At 43.0% G+C, this 20,897-nt stretch overlaps 1 protein-coding gene across 1 annotated transcript in view; it reads left to right on the top strand.

Moving 5' to 3' along the window:
• Positions 1-20,897, top strand: part of PREP (prolyl endopeptidase) — a 79,397-nt gene that overhangs the window by 9,306 nt on the left and 49,194 nt on the right. The window contains exons 4-6 of the mRNA XM_063311610.1: positions 85-215; positions 553-762; positions 1,568-1,689. Coding sequence (XP_063167680.1) covers positions 85-215; positions 553-762; positions 1,568-1,689 — 463 coding nt within the window. The remainder of the gene's footprint in view (positions 1-84; positions 216-552; positions 763-1,567; positions 1,690-20,897) is intronic.

The following is a 20,897-nucleotide window of genomic DNA, read 5'->3' on the forward strand; positions in this document are numbered from 1 at the left end:
TCCATTGTGTGTTCGCTTTTGAGATTATTTACTGGGATTGTATCTATACCTAAAATTAAGAACACTATCACACGTGTCTTCTAGGTATTTTCACTTTTATAATTCTGGACTTCAGAACCAACGAGTATTATATGTGCAAGATTCTTTGGACACTGATGGCAGAGTATTTCTTGACCCTAATAAACTTTCAGATGATGGCACTGTGGCTTTACGAGGTCAGTATAACAGGTTTTCTGAAATGCTTCAGTTGGGACATTTGTGAAAGATTATCTGCTTTGAGATATGAATAAAGATGTCACAAATCACAAACACATGCATATGTGGAAACTCTAAAGAAATTTAACTTCTGTGCATCTGAAGAACATCCAGGTTTGAGAAGTTTTAACTGTTGCTTATGTATTAACGGAAAGGAATAGTGTAGCTTTTAACTATGATTGTTAAGATTTCTGAGACTTGCATTCCCAACACATCTGGAGAGACACCAGCTTAGAAAAATTGTACCAGAACAATAAGAGAAAAATATCACTAATATGATATGTATATAACCTACAGGATTTGCATTCAGTGAAGATGGTGAATATTTTGCATATGGCTTGAGTTCCAGTGGATCAGACTGGGTAACAATTAAATTTATGAAGGTGGATAGTGCTGAAGAACTTCCAGACACTCTGGAAATGGTAAAATTCAGTTGTATGGCTTGGACGCATGATGGCAGAGGCATGTTCTACAATTCCTACCCCAAAAAGGATGGCAAAAGTGATGGTGAGTGGCAGACAATAAAGGTTCCTATAAGAACCAAGTTTGGTGTAGTGGTTAAGGCATCGGGCTAGAAACTGGGAGACCGTGAGTTCTAGTCCTGCCTTAGGCACAAAACCAGGTGGGTGACCTTGGGCCAGTCCCTGTCTCTCAGCCCTAGGAAGGAGGCAGTGGCAAATCACTTCCGAAAAACCTTGCCAAGAAAACTGCAAGGACTTGTCCAGGCAGTCACCAAGAATCGGACACGATTGATTGGATAAAAAAATTAATAAATAAGAACCTAGCTTGACCTTCAGCCTCTGTGTCTTATATCTGATTCACGACAGGTTTCTGAACTTCAGGGGTCACTCAGACAGCCTGCTTGCCTGCTGCCTCCCTCCCTCCCTGGCCTGTCTTCTTTTCCTGTGCCTTGGCTTCCCTGGCTCCTATGGTTTTTCATTCTGCCTGACCACCTTTGCTAACACATCTCCTTTTGCTGAAACCACTGAGGTTTTAAATTACAGCCAAAATGATGATTCCTTTCCCTAACAAGTAAATAAGTAAAATAAATATGTCAGCTTTTTTTTAAAATAAGACAAATAATGTAGAGAAATTATACTGAAGTAGTAATGTAATTATCCTTGTAGACAGCAGAAAACTTTCTGGCAAGCTGGGTTGATATTCCCAGCAATCTGATAAGTGTTATAAAATACATACATTTGCTACCTTTCAAGTTAAACAGCTTTTGTTCTGTGGGAGTTGCAAATTCTTATAATTAATGTTTTTGAACTACAACTTGCATACATGTAATCAAATATGCTGTTTTCCCCAGGTACTGAGACATCAACCAATTTGCACCAGAAGCTATACTATCATGTCCTGGGAACCGACCAGTCAAAAGATGTTTTATGTGCCGAATTTCCTCATGAGCCAAAATGGATGGGTGGAGTTGAGGTATGACACATTCTTTGAAGGCGTGATTTACTAGAATATTGGTAGATGATAAAGCAAAATAAATGGTGTCTAGAGGCCCAGCTAATGCTTGTCAAATAAATTGGCTCTCTGTTTCTTGTTCCTTTTGTATTAGTCAAGTATGATGTGAAGAATTAACATAAATGATATCCATACTTCACTGCTGTATATACACCATTTTGATAGACTCTATATATTTTTCCTGTAACTGCCAAGCACCAGGACTTGGATAGCTCTTAAAAGTAATACACTATATACAGTTATCTAAAGTGCAAAGGTCTTTGAGTTCAATTCTCAGTAGAGGGTTTGAATCCCATAAAATAATATCAATGAAGATTTCAGAATAAGAGTAATATGTAACCTAGAAACCTCATCAGATCAATTTTCTGTATACAAGAGTGTTAGACAGGATTACCTTTTGGCTTCTTCCCTGTTCAATCTGTACATTAACTCATTTACAGAGAAACTTTCAGACCCAAACTTCCACCCTCCCAAAATTGTGCATGTTAACATTTTACTCTTGCTGTACGCAGATGATGCAGTTGTTTACTCAAGAATTGCCGGTGGCCTTAAATGAGTCCTCAGATGTTTAGTGCAGCACTATGCGTAAAATGAGCTATTAGTTAATTTTCAGAAGGCTAAAGTGATGGCTTTGCCAGAAGACCTAAGTGTCATGAGTGCCGTTGAGCTAAAGTCATCAGCGCAATGGCACTCATGACAATGACAAGGAAATAGGTGAAGGGGTACAAGTTAAGTAGCCATCAACCTACAACGACTAACGGCCAACAAACAATAGCCAAAGGAATCACGGAGCCACCCAAACCATCAGCGGCAATACAACGGGGATCGCCCAGCTGAAAGCAATCAGCAGAAGAATGGAAACCTGAGGATGGGCGATCCCGGAAACCCTCACCCACCGGCAGGGCAACGCATGGGACAAAGGGGGGTGACGTGACCGTGAGCGAGGGGGCGCTGACCGGCGCGGGGTATTTAAACCCCGCACCGGCGCGCTCCTGTCACTCTCAGCTTTTTTCTACCAACGCTGTACCTGCCCTGCAATAAACCAGAGCCTGATTCGCAAACCAGTGTCTGAATGTTATTCAGGGGGAGGCGGCGACGGCGAGTATCGAGCACCAGTACCAGCTGGCAAAAGCAACCCCACGGTAGGACGAGCGGAGGCGACCACACAAGACAACGCCGCTACCACAGCAGACCTACCAGAACAATACGCCGACTTCTCCGAGGTCTTCGGAGAGGCAGAGGCGGACCAACTACCCCCCCACCGCAAGACGGATTGCCGGATCGACCTACTGCCCGACGTCCCCTTACCTAGACCAAAGATCTATTCGATGACCCCGAAGGAGATGGCAACCCTCCGGGAGTTCATCGATAAAAACCTAGACAGGGGATTCATAGAGCCAGCATGCTCACCGGTCGGAGCCCCCGTCTTATTCCGGGAGAAGAAAGACGGGACCCTACGGCTCTGTACCGACTACCGGGGCCTAAACGCGGCTTCCCTGTCCAACAAATATCCCTTACCCCTGGTGAAGGACATGCTCGCCCACCTGTCCACGGGCAAAGTCTTTTCCAAATTGGACCTTCGCGAGGCGTACTATCGCATCCGAATCAGGGAGGGGGACGAATGGAAGACGGCGTTTAACTGCCCCCTAGGCGCTTTCCAGTACAAGGTACTGCCCTTCGGACTCGCGGGGGCCCCTGGGGTGTTCATGCAGCTCATCAATGAGGTACTGCATGAACATCTGTTTAAAGGGGTCCTGGTCTACATCGACGACGTCCTCATTTACACAAAAACACACGAACACGTAACCTTAGTCAGGCAAGTCCTCGACAAGCTCAGAAGGGCGCAGCTCTATGCGAAGCCTACAAAGTGCGAGTTTCACAAAGAGCGCCTAGACTATTTGGGGTATCGAATCTCCGGGGACGGCATCGAAATGGACCCCGCAAAAGTCGAAGCGGTGCTAAACTGGGAGCGGCCCCGCAACAGACGGCAACTACAGAGCTTCCTGGGATTCGCGAATTTCTACAGGTCATTCGCCCGGGGGTTCGCTGAGATAGCCCTCCCCTTAACAGACCTCCTCAAAACCAAAGGGGTGGGGGACACCCGACGCGCCAAGAACCCAGGCACAGTGCTGAATTGGACTCCCGCGTGCCAGACCGCATTCGACAAGCTGAAAGCGCTGTTCACTACGGAGCCAATCCTCGCGCACCCGGACCCAGAACGGCCGTTCGTGGTCCAAGCCGACGCCTCAGACTTCTCCCTGGGAGCCATCCTACTACAGAAAGACTCCACGGGGCTCCTGAAACCATGCGCCTACCTGTCAAGGAAGTTCTCCGAGACAGAGAGGCGATGGCACGTCTGGGAGAAAGAAGCCTTCGCGGTGAAATCGGCACTAGAGACATGGCGACACCTACTCGAGGGAGCCACCCAACCATTCGAGGTCTGGACGGACCACCGGAACCTCGAGGCCCTACGAACGCCTAGACGCCTTAGCCCAAAACAGGTCCGATGGGCCCAATTCTTCAGCCGCTTTGATTTCCAGCTGAAGTTCATGCCGGGCAAGAAGAACTTCCTGGCCGACGCCCTCTCCCGACTGCCCCAAGACGAAGAGCCTGCCCCAGACACCATTGGGACGGTCCTATCCGCCTCGCAACTGGGGATGGCCGTGACCACCCGAAGCGGCGCACGGAGGCAGCTCGACGCTACGGCGCAGCCGACGGCGGGACAACCGGCGACGGAAAGAAGCCAACCGCAACTACCAGGGGGAATGCGCACGGACCTCGCCGCCGCCCTCAAAACCGACCCCTGGTTCCTGGCGAACCCCGACAAGGTAACGATGGCGCAAGACCTGGCATGGGGGGAAGGCAGAATCTACGTCCCGGACTCGCAACGCCAGGCGATCTTGCATAGGTCACACGACGCCAAGCAAGCGGGACACTTTGGGTTCCTCAAGACCCTACACCTAACACGGCGCCAATTCTGGTGGCCCGCGCTCAGGCGAGACGTAAAAACCTACGTGGCGTCCTGCCCAACGTGCGCTAGGGCCAAACGGGCACCAGGCAAACCCGCGGGGCTATTGCAACGGGTGGCAGAACCCTCCCGCCCATGGGAGGAAATCTCTATGGATTTTATAGTGGACCTCCCACCCAGCCAGAAGAAAACGGCCATTTGGGTGGTGAAGGACTACTTCTCAAAGCAGGCCCACTTCATCCCCTGCACGTCGGTCCCATCCTCACAACAACTAGCCAAACTCTTCCTCATCCACGTGTACAGGCTACACGGATGTCCCGCACGTGTGGTGACCGACAGGGGCACACAGTTCACCTCCAAATTCTGGCGGGCCTTCCTGAAGCTGACGGGGACCCAACAGGCCCTATCTACGGCTTGGCATCCGCAGACGGACGGAGCCACTGAGGTTCTTAATGCCACCTTAGAGCAATTTATACGATCATATACGAACTACCACCAAGACGACTGGGCTGAATTGCTCCCGTTCGCCGAAGTCGCATACAACAACGCCGTCCACACGAGCACGGGGAAAACTCCGTTCGAAGTAGTCTCGGGGCGCGACTTCGTCCCCATACCGGAGCTACCTCAACCCCCGGAACCACAGGTGGACGCCAGCGACTGGGGACGGAAGATCGCGGAAGCATGGCCAGTAATCACGGCGGCGCTGAAGGAGGCACAGGCTGCTTACAAAGAGCAGGCCGACAAGCACCGGCGCCAACAACCGACGTTCCAGGCGGGGGATATGGCCTATCTATCCACCAAGTTCCTAAAGTCAACCCAACCCTCGAAAAAACTGGGGCCTAAGTACATCGGGCCGTTCCGAGTCACGCAAATAGTGAACCCGGTAGCAATACGCCTGGACCTGCCACACAACCTCCGGAGGCTCCACCCGGTGTTCCACACCAGCCTCCTAAAACCGGCAACCACCTCCCGATGGCACCCAAGCACGCCACAGCCCGCACCGCTTATGATCGACGGGCAACACCACTTCGAGATAAGGGACATCCTCGACTCCCGCAAGCAACGAGGAACTCTACACTATCTGGTCAGGTGGAAACACTTCCCCCACCCGGAATGGGTGGCGGCGCACAACGTTAACGCGCCTGACCTGACCAGAGCATTTCACCGGGCATACCCCGACAAACCGCAACCAAGGTCAGCAAAACCAAACCCCCCCCCCGCAGGCCTCCCCCCGCCTCCCGTGCCCCAAGGGAAAGGGCCCCCCCCAAGCCCGCGACTTGGGTGGACCTTCCCCCCCCGGGACTCACTCCCCCCGCCCCGGGCCCACGGGGTGGTGACAAACGATCGCCAGCACCCTCCCCCCGCCCCCCGGCCGCGGGGGAGTGGCAAGCAAGTCAACAGGGCAACCTGGGGGCAACGCCCAGGAGACACAACAAAGGCGACGCACTCTAAATAAGAAAAGAAGGGCCCTACCTGGAGCTGAGAAGCACCCGACCAGCCACGCCTCTCGCCTCGCCGAACTGAGCCAAACAAACAGGGTGTGGTTGGAGCATGCGCACGCCAGGTCAGAACCCGAGCATGCGCACCATGGACACACCCTGGGAAGGCACGTGGTAGAGGGAGGAGCAAAGGGAGGGGCGACAACTACTCCGGCGGGAACTTTGAAAAAAAAAAAAAAAATGTGGCGTTTTGACAGCTCCACGGGGAAAACCCAGAAACCCGAGGGAGAACACTATTCGGAAAGGGGGCAGTATGTCATGAGTGCCGTTGAGCTAAAGTCATCAGCGCAATGGCACTCATGACAATGACAAGGAAATAGGTGAAGGGGTACAAGTTAAGTAGCCATCAACCTACAACGACTAACGGCCAACAAACAATAGCCAAAGGAATCACGGAGCCACCCAAACCATCAGCGGCAATACAACGGGGATCGCCCAGCTGAAAGCAATCAGCAGAAGAATGGAAACCTGAGGATGGGCGATCCCGGAAACCCTCACCCACCGGCAGGGCAACGCATGGGACAAAGGGGGGTGACGTGACCGTGAGCGAGGGGGCGCTGACCGGCGCGGGGTATTTAAACCCCGCACCGGCGCGCTCCTGTCACTCTCAGCTTTTTTCTACCAACGCTGTACCTGCCCTGCAATAAACCAGAGCCTGATTCGCAAACCAGTGTCTGAATGTTATTCAGGGGGAGGCAGCGCATGACACTAAGAAGCTGCGTTGGATGATGAGGGGCAAGAGACTGAACATGTGAGGAGTTTTAAGTATCTTGGTGTAATATTCCAGGATAAAGGGCCATGGGAGCAACACACAGTCTTTGTGATCCCACACGCCCAAAGAAGTCCTTAAGGGATTTAAAAATCCTTCTGTATTAAAAGTATGTAGTTCTGCCATGCTGAAACTTTGCTACCAGATCTCTAGCTCAGTTGGTCTGTGATTCACAAATGGGCCATCCCAATTATAAGTAACTGGAGGTACTGCTAACTAAGTTTGTAAGAGTGGTGTTGTAAGCACCTAAATACATATCCAATACATCCTATCTGACTCATCAGCTGGGAAGTTTGGTAAGAGCATTGTTGTTGTTTATTCGTTTAGTCGCTTCCGACTCTTCGTGACTTCATGGACCAGCCCACGCCAGAGCTTCCTGTCGGTCATCAACACCCCCAGCTCCCTCAGGGACGATTCCGTCACCTCTAGAATATCATCCATCCACCTTGCCCTTGGTCGGCCCCTCTTCCTTTTGCCTTCCACTCTCCCTAGCATCAGCATCTTCTCCAGGGTGTCCTGTCTTCTCATTATGTGGCCAAAGTATTTCAGTTTGGCCTTTAATATCATTCCCTCAAGTGAGCAGTCTGGCTTTATTTCCTGGAGGATGGACTGGTTTGATCTTCTTGCAGTCCAAGGCACTCTCAGAATTTTCCTCCAACACCACAGTTCAAAAGCATCTATCTTCCTTCGCTCAGCCTTCCTTATGGTCCAGCTCTCGCAGCCATATGTTACTACGGGGAACACCATTGCTTTAACTATGCGGACCTTTGTTGTCAGTGTGATGTCTCTGCTCTTAACTATTTTATCGAGATTTGTCATTGCTCTTCTTCCAAGGATTAAGCGTCTTCTGATTTCCTGACTGCAGTCAGCATCTGCAGTAATCTTCGCACCTAGGAATACAAAGTCTTTCACTGCTTCTACATTTTCTCCCTCTATTTGCCAGTTATCAATCAAGCTGGTTGCCATAATCTTGGTTTTTTTGAGGTTTAGCTGCAAACCAGCTTTTGCACTTTCTTCTTTCACCTTCATCATAAGGCTCCTCAGTTCCTCTTCGCTTTCAGCCATCAAAGTGGTATCATCTGCATATCTGAGATTGTTAATGTTTCTTCCAGAGATTTTAACTCCAGCCTTGGATTCCTCAAGGCCAGCTTGTCGCATGATGTGTTCTGCGTACAAGTTGAATAGGTAGGGTGAGAGGATACAGCCCTGCCGTACTCCTTTCCCAATCTTAAACCAGTCTGTTGTTCCGTGGTCTGTTCTTACTGTTGCTACTTGGTCGTTATACAGATTCTTCAGGAGGCAGACAAGATGACTTGGTATCCCCATACCACTAAGAACTTGCCACAATTTGTTATGGTCCACACAGTCAAAGGCTTTAGAATAGTCAATAAAACAGAAATAGATGTTTTTCTGAAACTCCCTGGCTTTTTCCATTATCCAGCGGATATTGGCAATTTGGTCTCTAGTTCCTCTGCCTTTTCTAAACCCAGCTTGTACATCTGGCAATTCTCGCTCCATGAACTGCTGAAGTCTACCTTGCAGGATCTTGAGCATTACCTTACTGGCATGTGAAATGAGTGCCACTGTTCGATAGTTTGAACATTCTTTAGTGTTTCCCTTTTTTGGTATGGGGATATAAGTTGATTTTTTCCAGTCTGATGGCCATTCTTGTGTTTTCCAAATTTGCTGGCATATAGCATGCATTACCTTGACAGCATCATCTTGCAAGATTTTGAACAGTTCAGCTGGGATGCCGTCGTCTCCTGTTGCCTTGTTATTAGCAATGCTTCTTAAGGCCCATTCAACCTCACTCTTCAGGATGTCTGGCTCTAGCTCACTGACCACACCGTCAAAGCTATCCCCGATATTGTTATCCTTCCTATACAGGTCTTCTGTATATTCTTGCCACCTTTTCTTGATCTCTTCTTCTTCTGTTAGGTCCTTGCCATCTTTGTTTTTGATCATACCCATTTTTGCCTGGAATTTACCTCCGATGTTTCTAATTTTCTGGAAGAGGTCTCTTGTCCTTCCTATTCTATTGTCTTCTTCCACTTCCGCGCATTGCTTGTTTAAAAATAATTCCTTATCTCTTCTGGCTAACCTCTGGAATTTTGCATTTAATTGGGCATATCTCCCCCTATCACTGTTGCCTTTTGCTTTCCTTCTTTCTTGGGCTACTTCTAGTGTCTCAGCAGACAGCCATTCTGCTGAGCATAGCCATTCATATTTAACTACTGGCTTTAAATGTCATTATTTCTCTACAGAGTTGATTCCTTTGTCCTGTCTTCATTGTGTGAAGCAGTTTTAAGAAAACTCTCATCATTTGTAGAATTTCTGTATCTTACAGAATTTTTTCAGGCTAATAAAATAATCAGAAAAATCCTTTTAGGTATCAGATAGCAAAATGAAACAAGTCTGATATCAAAGTTCATTAGAGAACAAATGGAACATCCTAGATAGTTGTAATTGTATCACTTACTTCGCCTTTCCATCAAGGATTCTTTTTTAGAGTCTGATTTAACTTCTTACCCTAAGTAGTTCTATATGAGAAATTTAATAAAGTCCCTATTGCTTGCTGACTTTGACTTTGCCCCTTGTTGACTCTGGTGCTGTTGCATCCATACTTTACATGTGGTGTCATTGTTCTTTTTCCAATGAAAGCTAAAGAAGCCTCTCTCTCCTTCATTATTACATGCCCCAAGTCAGTCTGATTACTTTTACCTTATCAGATAAGAAAACCTTTGGTATATGTAATATTGCAGTTTTGCATGGATGCTGTCAATCTCCACAAATAACTGCCCTCGAGTTCCATTGAGTAAAAGTCCTGATATAGGTTTATTTAGGCAATTTTTACATTATTGGTATTGAAATGTTACTTTCTGTTTGTTTCTGATTTTGATCAAAATAAATTTGAGTGAGTGAGCAAGTAATTGAAAGTAGTAGGTTAATGTTATCCTACTGACTCTTTCTTGAAAATTTTTAAGAGGAAGAATTACGTTACACCAGAGCAACCTATGGACGTTTGCTACATAAGAAGTATATTAAACTTCTCTTTGGGTCAGATTCCTCCATATGGAGGGGGAAAAAGGGTTTTCTGGCATTGCCAGCACCAGCATGCCCAGGGAGCAGTTTCACTTGAGATGCTGAAGAAGCAGATGTACCTACACATGCATGTGACACCAACCTGGGGAAGCCTCTGCAGAAGCCAAGCATTCTGGAGGACGTAGCTGCCTCAGGGCTTTGAGGAGGCTGCTTCATTTACCCCATGATGCTTTGCAAAGTACCCCTTTGAGTGCTTTGTACCACCCTCTTTGGTTTCACAATAGAAATAGAAACTTTTGAAATCATGGCAGAAGTTTTGAGTTACAGGGATACTGATGGTATCTTTGTTTATCTTTATAGTGTTATGCCCACTGATTGGTGAACAAATATTTTCCTGGTTGTGTACTGCAATAATTACATGATTAATATATATTTATTATCTTAAACCATGTTGATGAGCTGCTTGAGTTAGCCTTTTTTTTAACATTTAAAAGTGATGTAGAGCTGAGGGGAAGTACTTATGCACAGTCTCTTTAGGTTTTATTTATTTATTACAAGTGCTTTTATGCTGTGCCAATCAAAAAAGGAATCTAAGCAGCTTACAAAAGCTAAATGCAGTTATTAAGAGAGTCAGTGTGTTATAGCTGCTGGACTAGGAATGGGGAGACCCTGGTTCTAGTCCTCCCTTAGGCATAGAAGCCAGCTGAGTGACTTTGGGACAGTCATTCTCTCCCAGCCCTAGACTAGGAAGTTGAAAAACATTTATCTACCAATCCACACTGCACCAGCATGGTAGATTACGATCCATAACCTTCAGTAAAGAGGCCTTCATCCCGCAGTGATTGATTTGGTATAATAATAATAAGAACATAATAAATATTTTATTGTAGAAGAGGCTTTAACTCTGCTTCTAATAAAAGTGATAATCACACATCCAGGGTTTCTATTCAGTAGCCATTTTCTTTGGAATAACTGTTTGACTTTGAAAATGCTAGAGAATAAATCCCTTTGAGTAAAGTGCAACTTAAGTCTAAGTACACATTTATAGGACTGTGTTGTTACATTGTCAGAAATAACTAAGGGGTTCAGAGAAATCAAATTACTGATGGCAGAATGCTTTAAAATAGTTTTCCATCTGTGGAGGACATACGTTGATATATAGGCAGTAGGAAGGAGTAGTGCAGCACTGCAATTATTTTTCTTTTTCATGGTTTGGTCTGGTTTAGAGATTATAAGTTTCTATTGATTCCTTCATTACTATTGTTCAGTATAAAGAGCTGCCCCACTGAGCCGTCTCAAAGTGACCTGTGTGGCATCTTTGATGCACAAAAACCAATTTTATGTCATGAAGATTGACATTACCAAGATACTACTTATTTAATAGTTGAGGCCAGTCTATAAAACAAAGCAGTACTTGAGAAATGTCTTGCTCTGTTGATTTTATTTCCTAATTGATGCCCTACTTTTCTGCCAGTGAATGATATTTAGAGCTGCTAAGAATAATACAAAAATAGACTTTAATAGCCCTTTTATGAAGTTTTAATTGTATGTATTTAAAAGACAATTCATTAAAATATACAGATAAAGCATACAGTTTCCCTGATAGCAAACTGCCTTTTACTTTAAATCTTCACTTTAATAAAACTGTTACCAGTGTTGAGAAGGAGCCTATCTGACCATGGGAATATCAGCATGACAGAGAAAAATAAACATTACAATCTCCCTGGCATGGAAGGTGTTGGGTTGGTAAAACTAAATCTTTCATGCAAGTCTGTAAAAGTAGGGAGAATATTACTAGCCTGTATAACTTCTCATTTCTGCTTGCAAGCTTTTGAAAACTCCTCCACAAAGTACCTGAATTAGCAATCTAAATGCAAAAATATATGGTATATATTTTATTTGTAAAGGATTAAAACGATCTTGTAAATGCTGCAGGTACTATGAAATAACACTGACACTGCTTCACAAATTAGGTATATAGAAAGATATCTGTTAAATGTAAGCATTATGTCCAAGTTATAACAGAAAAGTTAATGATGCTTTTACTGGTAATCTTGCTTCCTTTTTACTAAGTCGCATGCTAATGCACAGGATACATTTGGATAAGCAATGTAATACTTTATGTGCTAGTAATTTTTGGATCTCTTTCAAACGCTCTGTTAAAGCTGTGTTAATTGAACAAGTGGAATACAGTTAGTCTTAAGTACCTTAAAACTGTAGGAATAAGTGCTTGAAGCATAATACCTATAGCAGGTAATTTATGTATTCCTTCAAATTTTTGGATCTCTTTCAAATGCTCTATTAAAGCTGTGTTAATTGAACAAGTGGAATATGGTTAGTTTTAAGTACCTTAAAACTGTAGGAATAAGTGCTTGAAGCAGAATACCTATATGAGGTAATTTATGTATTCCTTCAAAAAAAAATCCATATTCAGTATTGAGAATAATTGCAAACTTCATTTTATATACTTAGCATAATTGTTTTTAGTATAATTATAGAATCTAGAAGTGTACTTTAAAAAGTACAATTGTGGCTTCTAATGAAGGTGTAGAAAAGCATCTTGTTGCTGCAGCTTTGGCTCTTTCCAGGGGAAGACAACCTCATAGACCCTTGATATTGTTGGACTGTAATTTCCACCATCTTTGTTGGATATTGTGTTTGGAACCTTTGAGTTGCCTTCTCAACTCAAAGAGAAGCACATATGGAATTCTAAATGTTCCCTTTATCACCACGAATTGGGCATTGTAACAGGTTTAGGGTTTTAGCGGGAAAACATTTCAAATAAATAATTAATAAACTATAGTTAATCAGGTCTCCCATCTATGTGAGACTTGCTCACATACCACCAAAGTATGGTTTAATATTGCATCCAAGCACCATCCTTGTGTGTGAGAGGTCTCCAAAAGCATGACAGCAGGCTAAAAGTAGCCTCTTGTCCTTGAGAGTCTCTAAATCAGAACCAAAATCATGGATGGAATTTTGGCTATCTTGGGTTAAGGAATTGTTGTCCTTAGCTTACATAGAATGTGTGTGTGGCCTGTGCGGAAGTTTATTGCTTTCAGAGCAATCTCTTTTGGCTGAATGATGTGTATTTCCAAGCAAATATGAAATATAATTTTAAGCATGTTTACTGCAAAATAAATTAGTAAATTCAGTGAGATTTACTATCTGGGAGAATGGGAGAACCTTTAGTGTCTTCTGGTTAGGTCTTCAGTTCTAAAATGTTATCAGCAAAAAAAGTCTAGAAGAACAATGCCTTATTTTACTAACTATATTAAATTTGACTGTAGTAACAGAAGCTTGCAAATTGCAAGGCATCTTATTTATGTGAAGGAATTAATAACTTTTGATTATATAGCTGCTTCTTGCACAATTTAGGATCAGACTCAAGAGATTAGGGAAGACCCACAGATCAGCTAGATATGAGCTCACTAATATTCCTAAGGAATATGCAGTGGAGGTGAAGAATAGATTTAAGGGACTGGACTTAGTAGATAGGGTCCCGGAAGAACTCTGGACAGAAGTTGGCAGCATTGTTCAGGAGGCGGCAACAAAATACATCCCAAAGAAAGAGAAAACCAAGAAGGCAAAATGGCTGTCTGCTGAGACACTAGAAGTAGCCCAAGAAAGAAGGAAAGCAAAAGGCAACAGTGATAGGGGGAGATATGCCCAATTAAATGCAAAATTCCAGAGGTTAGCCAGAAGAGATAAGGAATTATTTTTAAACAAGCAATGCGCGGAAGTGGAAGAAGACAATAGAATAGGAAGGACAAGAGACCTCTTCCAGAAAATTAGAAACATTGGAGGTAAATTCCAGGCAAAAATGGGTATGATCAAAAACAAAGATGGCAAGGACCTAACAGAAGAAGAAGAGATCAAGAAAAGGTGGCAAGAATATACAGAAAACCTGTATAGGAAGGATAACAATATCGGGGATAGCTTTGACAGTGTGGTCGGTGAGCTAGAGCCAGACATCCTGAAGAGTGAGGTTGAGTGGGCCTTAAGAAGCATTGCTAATAACAAGGCAACAGGAGACGACGGCATCCCAGCTGAACTGTTCAAAATCTTGCAAGATGATGCTGTCAAGGTGATGCATGCTATATGCCAGCAAATTTGGAAAACACAAGAATGGCCATCAGACTGGAAAAAATCAACTTATATCCCCATACCAAAAAAGGGAAACACGAAAGAATGTTCAAACTATCGAACAGTGGCACTCATTTCACATGCCAGTAAGGTAATGCTCAAGATCCTGCAAGGTAGACTTCAGCAGTTCATGGAGCGAGAATTGCCAGACGTACAAGCTGGGTTTAGAAAAGGCAGAGGAACTAGAGACCAAATTGCCAATATCCGCTGGATAATGGAAAAAGCCAGGGAGTTTCAGAAAAACATCTATTTCTGTTTTATTGACTATTCTAAAGCCTTTGACTGTGTGGACCATAACAAATTGTGGCAAGTTCTTAGTGGTATGGGGATACCAAGTCATCTTGTATGCCTCCTGAAGAATCTGTATAACGACCAAGTAGCAACAGTAAGAACAGACCACGGAACAACAGACTGGTTTAAGATTGGGAAAGGAGTACGGCAGGGCTGTATACTCTCACCCTACCTATTCAACTTGTATGCAGAACACATCATGCGACAAGCTGGCCTTGAGGAATCCAAGGCTGGAGTTAAAATCTCTGGAAGAAACATTAACAATCTCAGATATGCAGATGATACCACTTTGATGGCTGAAAGTGAAGAGGAACTGAGGAGCCTTATGATGAAGGTGAAAGAAGAAAGTGCAAAAGCTGGTTTGCAGCTAAACCTCAAAAAAACCAAGATTATGGCAACCAGCTTGATTGATAACTGGCAAATAGAGGGAGAAAATGTAGAAGCAGTGAAAGACTTTGTATTCCTAGGTGCAAAGATTACTGCAGATGCTGACTGCAGTCAGGAAATCAGAAGACGCTTAATCCTTGGAAGAAGAGCAATGACAAATCTCGATACAATAGTTAAGAGCAGAGACATCACACTGACAACAAAGGCCCGCATAGTTAAAGCAATGGTGTTCCCTGTAGTAACATATGGCTGTGAGAGCTGGACCATAAGGAAGGCTGAGCGAAGGAAGATCGATGCTTTTGAACTGTGGTGTTGGAGGAAAATTCTGAGAGTGCCTTGGACTGCAAGAAGATCCAACCAGTCCATCCTCCAGGAAATAAAGCCAGACTGCTCACTTGAGGGAATGATATTAAAGGCAAAACTGAAATACTTTGGCCACATCATGAGAAGACAGGACACCCTGGAGAAGATGCTGATGCTAGGGAGAGTGGAAGGCAAAAGGAAGAGGGGCCGACCAAGGGCAAGATGGATGGATGATATTCTAGAGGTGACGGACTCGTCCCTGGGGGAGCTGGGGGTGTTGACGACCGACAGGAAGCTCTGGCGTGGGCTGGTCCATGAAGTCACGAAGAGTCGGAAGCGACTAAACGAATAAACAACAACATATAGCTGCAGGCTGTTTCCTACACTTGCAGCTTTAGCTGTTAATTAAAGGCACTTGGTTTGCCCTTCTGTTTTCTTCCTGCTACATTTTGACAACCAATATTGGAAGAATGATTGCTAACCACACATAAGATGTGTGATTTTAAGTACAGTTTTAGGACTTCTGAAAACCTTTGCATACTGTATACAAGATGAGGATAAACACTGAGATGGGTGCCCATATAAATTGAAATAAATAAATAAATTCACCCAAGAACTCCTATCTGATTGGATAAGGATAAGTTGAATAACAAACTAGCTGAAAAAGGGAAAATAAATAGAATTATGTTTAAAAATGATGGATTTAATAAACTTCAGAAGGAGTTAAGTAAAAGAATCACCTAAAATTGCATTACATTCAAATAATGTTTCCTTTCTCCCAATCTGTGCCTTTCTAGATTTCCATGAAATGTTGTATTTCTGTATGTAAAATGAAAGCTTTGAAGCCATAGTCAGTTGTGAACATGACTGAATAACCCTGAGACAGTCACTGGCTATGTTCACACACTGGAATAAGCCAAGACCACATTCTGGCTTAGCATGCTCCATGGTGCCAGCCATCATCTCTTAGCTTAGCCTAACTCACAGAGTTGCTATAAAAAGAGATTATAGTTAGGGAAAACCAGATACATTATCCTGATCTCCTTGTAGGAAAGAATAAAATAGCCCAACTATTAACTTTTATAATGCCTTTCTCTTTTTAAAAAATACAAATAAAGAGAAAGAGTCCTAAACAACTATTGGCTCAGCAGCTGCCAGCACCAGAGCAATCATGTTTAGGTTCAGAAGTTAAGTAGGGCTGGGCCAGGTCAGTACTTAAATGGGGTTCCTGGAATTCCAGAAGACTGGCTAGACTGGAAAGTTGAAGAAACATCCTGGAAGAAGACTTTATCAAGCTACTTATGATGCAGTCAACAAAACTGCTGGGATGTGTCCATGAAGACACCGGAAGCCCAGCTGATCTTGACTTCTTTACCTTTTTAAATGACCCCTGTTCCTGATTGCTTTTTCTACATATATATCAGTTCTAGCTCTAAGCAGGTACTGTATATTTGGTTGGAAATAGGAAGGAGTTTGAGATGCTTCCCAGAAGATGGCGCTAGAAAATGATGATGCTGAGTGTGAATCAAGTGAGGCAATAAGCCATGGTGATTTTAAATGGACTTGTATTATACATAGTGTTGTTACAGAGAAGTTCAACTTATTGGACAAATATAAGATATAAAATCAAAATCATAAGATTAATCTATAAATAGTTCTTCCTCTATCTGGTTCCCTTTTCAAGTAACACAGGAAAAGCATCCAACTTTCAAAGAGTGTGTTTTCTTTAGAGGTTTTTATTGTAAAAGTATTATTATTTCATCTAGAAGCACTTACTGTGAAGCACAAAAGATGTGCCAGCCTGAAGGATCTTTGTTTTAAAGTAACAGTAAGCAGTACATGATAGAGCTAATGTAATAAGATTGTAATGTACTTAAATAATAAGATTGTAATGCACTTAAAAACAGTGATGGTTGAAATCCTGAGGATTGATTGTATCAGGAGAAGATGCATTAGAATCTTCATGAATGTTTTGAATTCAGAAAACAGACAGACTGGTTATCTGTACAGGCAGTCTTCCAGAAGAGGAAAAAGAACACTTGTGCTGGAACTTATAACCTTACATGTGGGTTCTGGGGCCAGTTTAATTGTAGGATGGGTGAGAAATCACCCTAAAGAAGGCATGGAAGTTAGACAGGAAAGCAGCAGATAAAGGAAGTAGTCAGGTTCAATGGACTAAAATCCTTGGAAGAAAACCAAGTACTGGGAAGATTAAGGCTTGAGGAAAGCAAGATATGGAATATCTATTTATTTATAATATTTGTAGACTGACTTAATCATTCAGTCTCTGGATGGGGAACAATTAAAACCAACATAATATTACATAAAATAAAAATAAAAAAACGAAATGGCAGATCAAAATCTTCATCCTGGGCTAAAGGTCCACTGAAGAAGAATGGTCTTAAGCCCCTTCGAAAATGTCAGAAAATCAGGGGCCATGTGTACTTCTGAGGAGAGGATGTTTCACAGAACAATGGCTGACAGAAAAGACCTGACTTCTGATCCGCACCTTGGGGTAGAATCTGTAGCAAGCCCTCTCTGGATGACTGGATGAACAGAGTCACATTTAGCAAGATGCCACACACAGGGCTAGAGACTTATAAAAAATTGTTATTGATCTTATGGTGGAATAAGTTAAAACAAAGAGAATGGGACAGTACTAAGCAGGTGGTACCACTTAGCTGACTTTGGTTGATCTCAAAGCAATGCTAAGCAGGATTAGTCCTAGTTTGTATTTGGATGGAAGACCACCAGGAAATCCCAGTGTCCTATTTTCCCTCAGTGTTTTTAATTGAAAATCTTATTTTCTAGAATAGGGCTTGTTTTGAACAGAAGACCACTTAGGAAACTTGAATCCTTCCTGGAAGAAGAAAATTAAAAAAAAAATTGAAAAAACCCTGCATATCACAAGAATAATTTTGCCTTGTGATTGTTCGTGTTCATTTAAACCCAGAGCCTTTTATGTGCAGATGTGATGATTGCCTTAATTCAAATAAAACTCTCAGACTCAAAATCACAATTCAGGTTCTGAATTTATTTAGAAAAGAGTGCAAACAGGTAAAAAGCTGAGAATGAGAAAAGCGCGCCTAAACTCAAACTAAATATCATCGTTTCAAACATCAGCCCACCTCCTCCTTCGCATTCAGTACAACCCCACATTCCCAGGTGCTCCTAACAAGCTCTGCTGATCAACGGGTAAAAAGACCTTGACATTTAAGAGATAGCCCAAACGCATTCCTCCCTGGCACAATCCAGCACGTCTCATGTACAAGGCTCTCAGCAGCACCCTTCCAGCCAGGACACGTATCAGCACCTTGGCAAGTAAACCGTTACGATGTATAAACACCGCAACGGTGAACATGACAGCAGAACATTCAGTCTTTCTCTCTACCTGCACTTTAGAATATATATGGAGTTGCACTTGGAAGGCATTGACATTATGATGAGTTTATAAACCTTTCCTCTGTCCCCTAAATCTTGCTTCCTCTCCCTCTTGATTCAGGGTGATGAAATGTACTGAGGTTACTTTTTCGACCTGTACCATATCACCATAGATTTTGCAAAAGAACCCTATTTGCTAATTTCTTCATTTCCTATTGGCATAGTGGTGCTTAAAAGTTTGTGAACCCTTTTGAATTTTCAGTATTTCTGTATAAATATGACCTAACATGTCATCTGTTCTCCACACAAGCCCTAAAACTAAATAAAGAGAACCCATTAAACAAATGAGTCAGAAATATTATACCTGTTCAATTATTTATTGAGGAAAATGATTCAAATTCAAAAGGGTTCACAAATCTTTAAGCAACACTAGAGGTGCATTGATGGCAATAGAAAGTAACATAAAAGAAAGGAACTTCATTAAAAATGTATCTGGATTATGAATTTTGTAACTTTGGCAGCATGTATGTAGTAAGTTAGAAATAGGGAACCTTTTATTTTCCATTCAGAATTTGGCTCTGAAGGCTGAAGGGTGTCAATAACATTGACCGCCTCTTCCCCATTACATCAGCTCGTCCCACCCGATGGTGCAGAGAGGGCATGCTGCAGACCCCGTCTCTAAGACAACTTTGTTTGGCGGGGTCTAGGAAGCAGGCCTTCTCTGTAGTGGCGCCCACCCTATGGAACATGCTGCCCCGGGAAGTGAGATTGGCCCCATCGCTCCTGGCCTTTCAGAGGAGTCTGAAGACCTGGTTCTGCCACCTCACTTGGGGCAGAGAGGGGAATAGATCTACATGGGGATGGCTGCTATAGACCGCTCCTCCCACACTTGGACTGCTTTAGATTCTTTTGCCACTTGGACTTTTTTATTTTTTATTCTTATTCATATTATTTATTATTGTAATTTTATATTGTGGATTTTATTGTTGTTGTTTTAACTGATTACTGTAAACCGCCCAGAGTCTCCCGACGGGAGGAGATGGGCGGGGGACAAATTAAATAAATAAATCTTCTAGTAATATTATTGGTGGAGGCAGGCTGAAAATTTCAGCCCGTTTTTGTTGTAACACATCTTTTTTCTTTAATAAAAGGAAAAGAAAAAAGTGTGCAGCTGGAAATTAATAATATGCAGGCAAATTTTGTGAAAGTTTTCCCAACCTTAGTGGGGGAATGCAAGAGTGTGGGACAAAGAAGCCATTTCTTCTTACTATTCAAAGGGATGAGGTGGGGGGTCTGTTGATGCAGGTATGCATATGGGCCAAGAACGCTCATTCTTTGTTTATCTCCCATAAAAATATCTGCAGATGGGGTTTTTCCACACAGTAATCAACACTGTTTTGTCTTGATACTCTTGAATTCCTTTGTGTTCCCAAACATATTGATGAAAAGATGGTTGTAGTGATGAAGAGAGACTTAATTGGCACCCCACCTATAATGTATATTGCAGAATTACATTATGAGGGTGTTTGGGGAATCACATTAATCAATTCTTCCCCAGTCTAGCAGAGAACAATGAAGAAAATGCTGCCAGGGACTCTTGGACAAAAGCAAAATGTTTGAGTTTTGCTTTGATGAACTGAAAGCAATATGAGTTTAGAATTAATGTTCAATATGAACTTTACAATTGGGATATTAGATGCATTCAGCACTTTTAAAACTGCTTGCAGCAGGTTCCAGGTTCATATAAGAAATTCTGGAGAGCCCAAGCCACACAGTGACTGGGATGACACACCGTATTACCGGTGGTTAGTTTGTTGAAGAAATAACAATTGAGTTCACACGGTACACCAACCCAAATTCAAATAAACCACATTATGGCTTAACGTCACATGTGGACCCAGCCATTCGATAATGCTAGATGAGCTGAAATAATGGTCTTGTATATTCCTGTGTTCTGAAATGCTAGAATCTATTTGCTACTTTGAGTCATGTTTTATTAAGAGAGAGAGAGTCTTGTGTGACACTGGCTTCTGCAATTAAATTGGATGTTGCCAGTTCTAACGTCCATTCCCAATGCAAGTGACATTTGTTGTCAGGTATTTGTCCCAGGCCTTCAGTAGATGTTTCAGCCTTCTGATACGTTTTGGCTTTTTCTGATATCTGAAACTTGCTGGTGCTTCCAGACATTTTTTTTTTTATTATTATTATTATTATTATTATTATTATTATTATTATTATTATTTGCTGCTAGTATTCTTTCTATCCTTGGTATCTCATTCTTAGTGCTGTCCACATTCATTCTTTCCATTTGTACCATATTCTATATTACTCTCCCTTTGGATGAAACATCAGGACTAAGGTCACTATGTTCTGATTAAGGAAT

This window comes from Candoia aspera, chromosome 1 (genome assembly GCF_035149785.1).
Source record: "Candoia aspera isolate rCanAsp1 chromosome 1, rCanAsp1.hap2, whole genome shotgun sequence".
NCBI lineage: Eukaryota > Metazoa > Chordata > Lepidosauria > Squamata > Boidae > Candoia > Candoia aspera.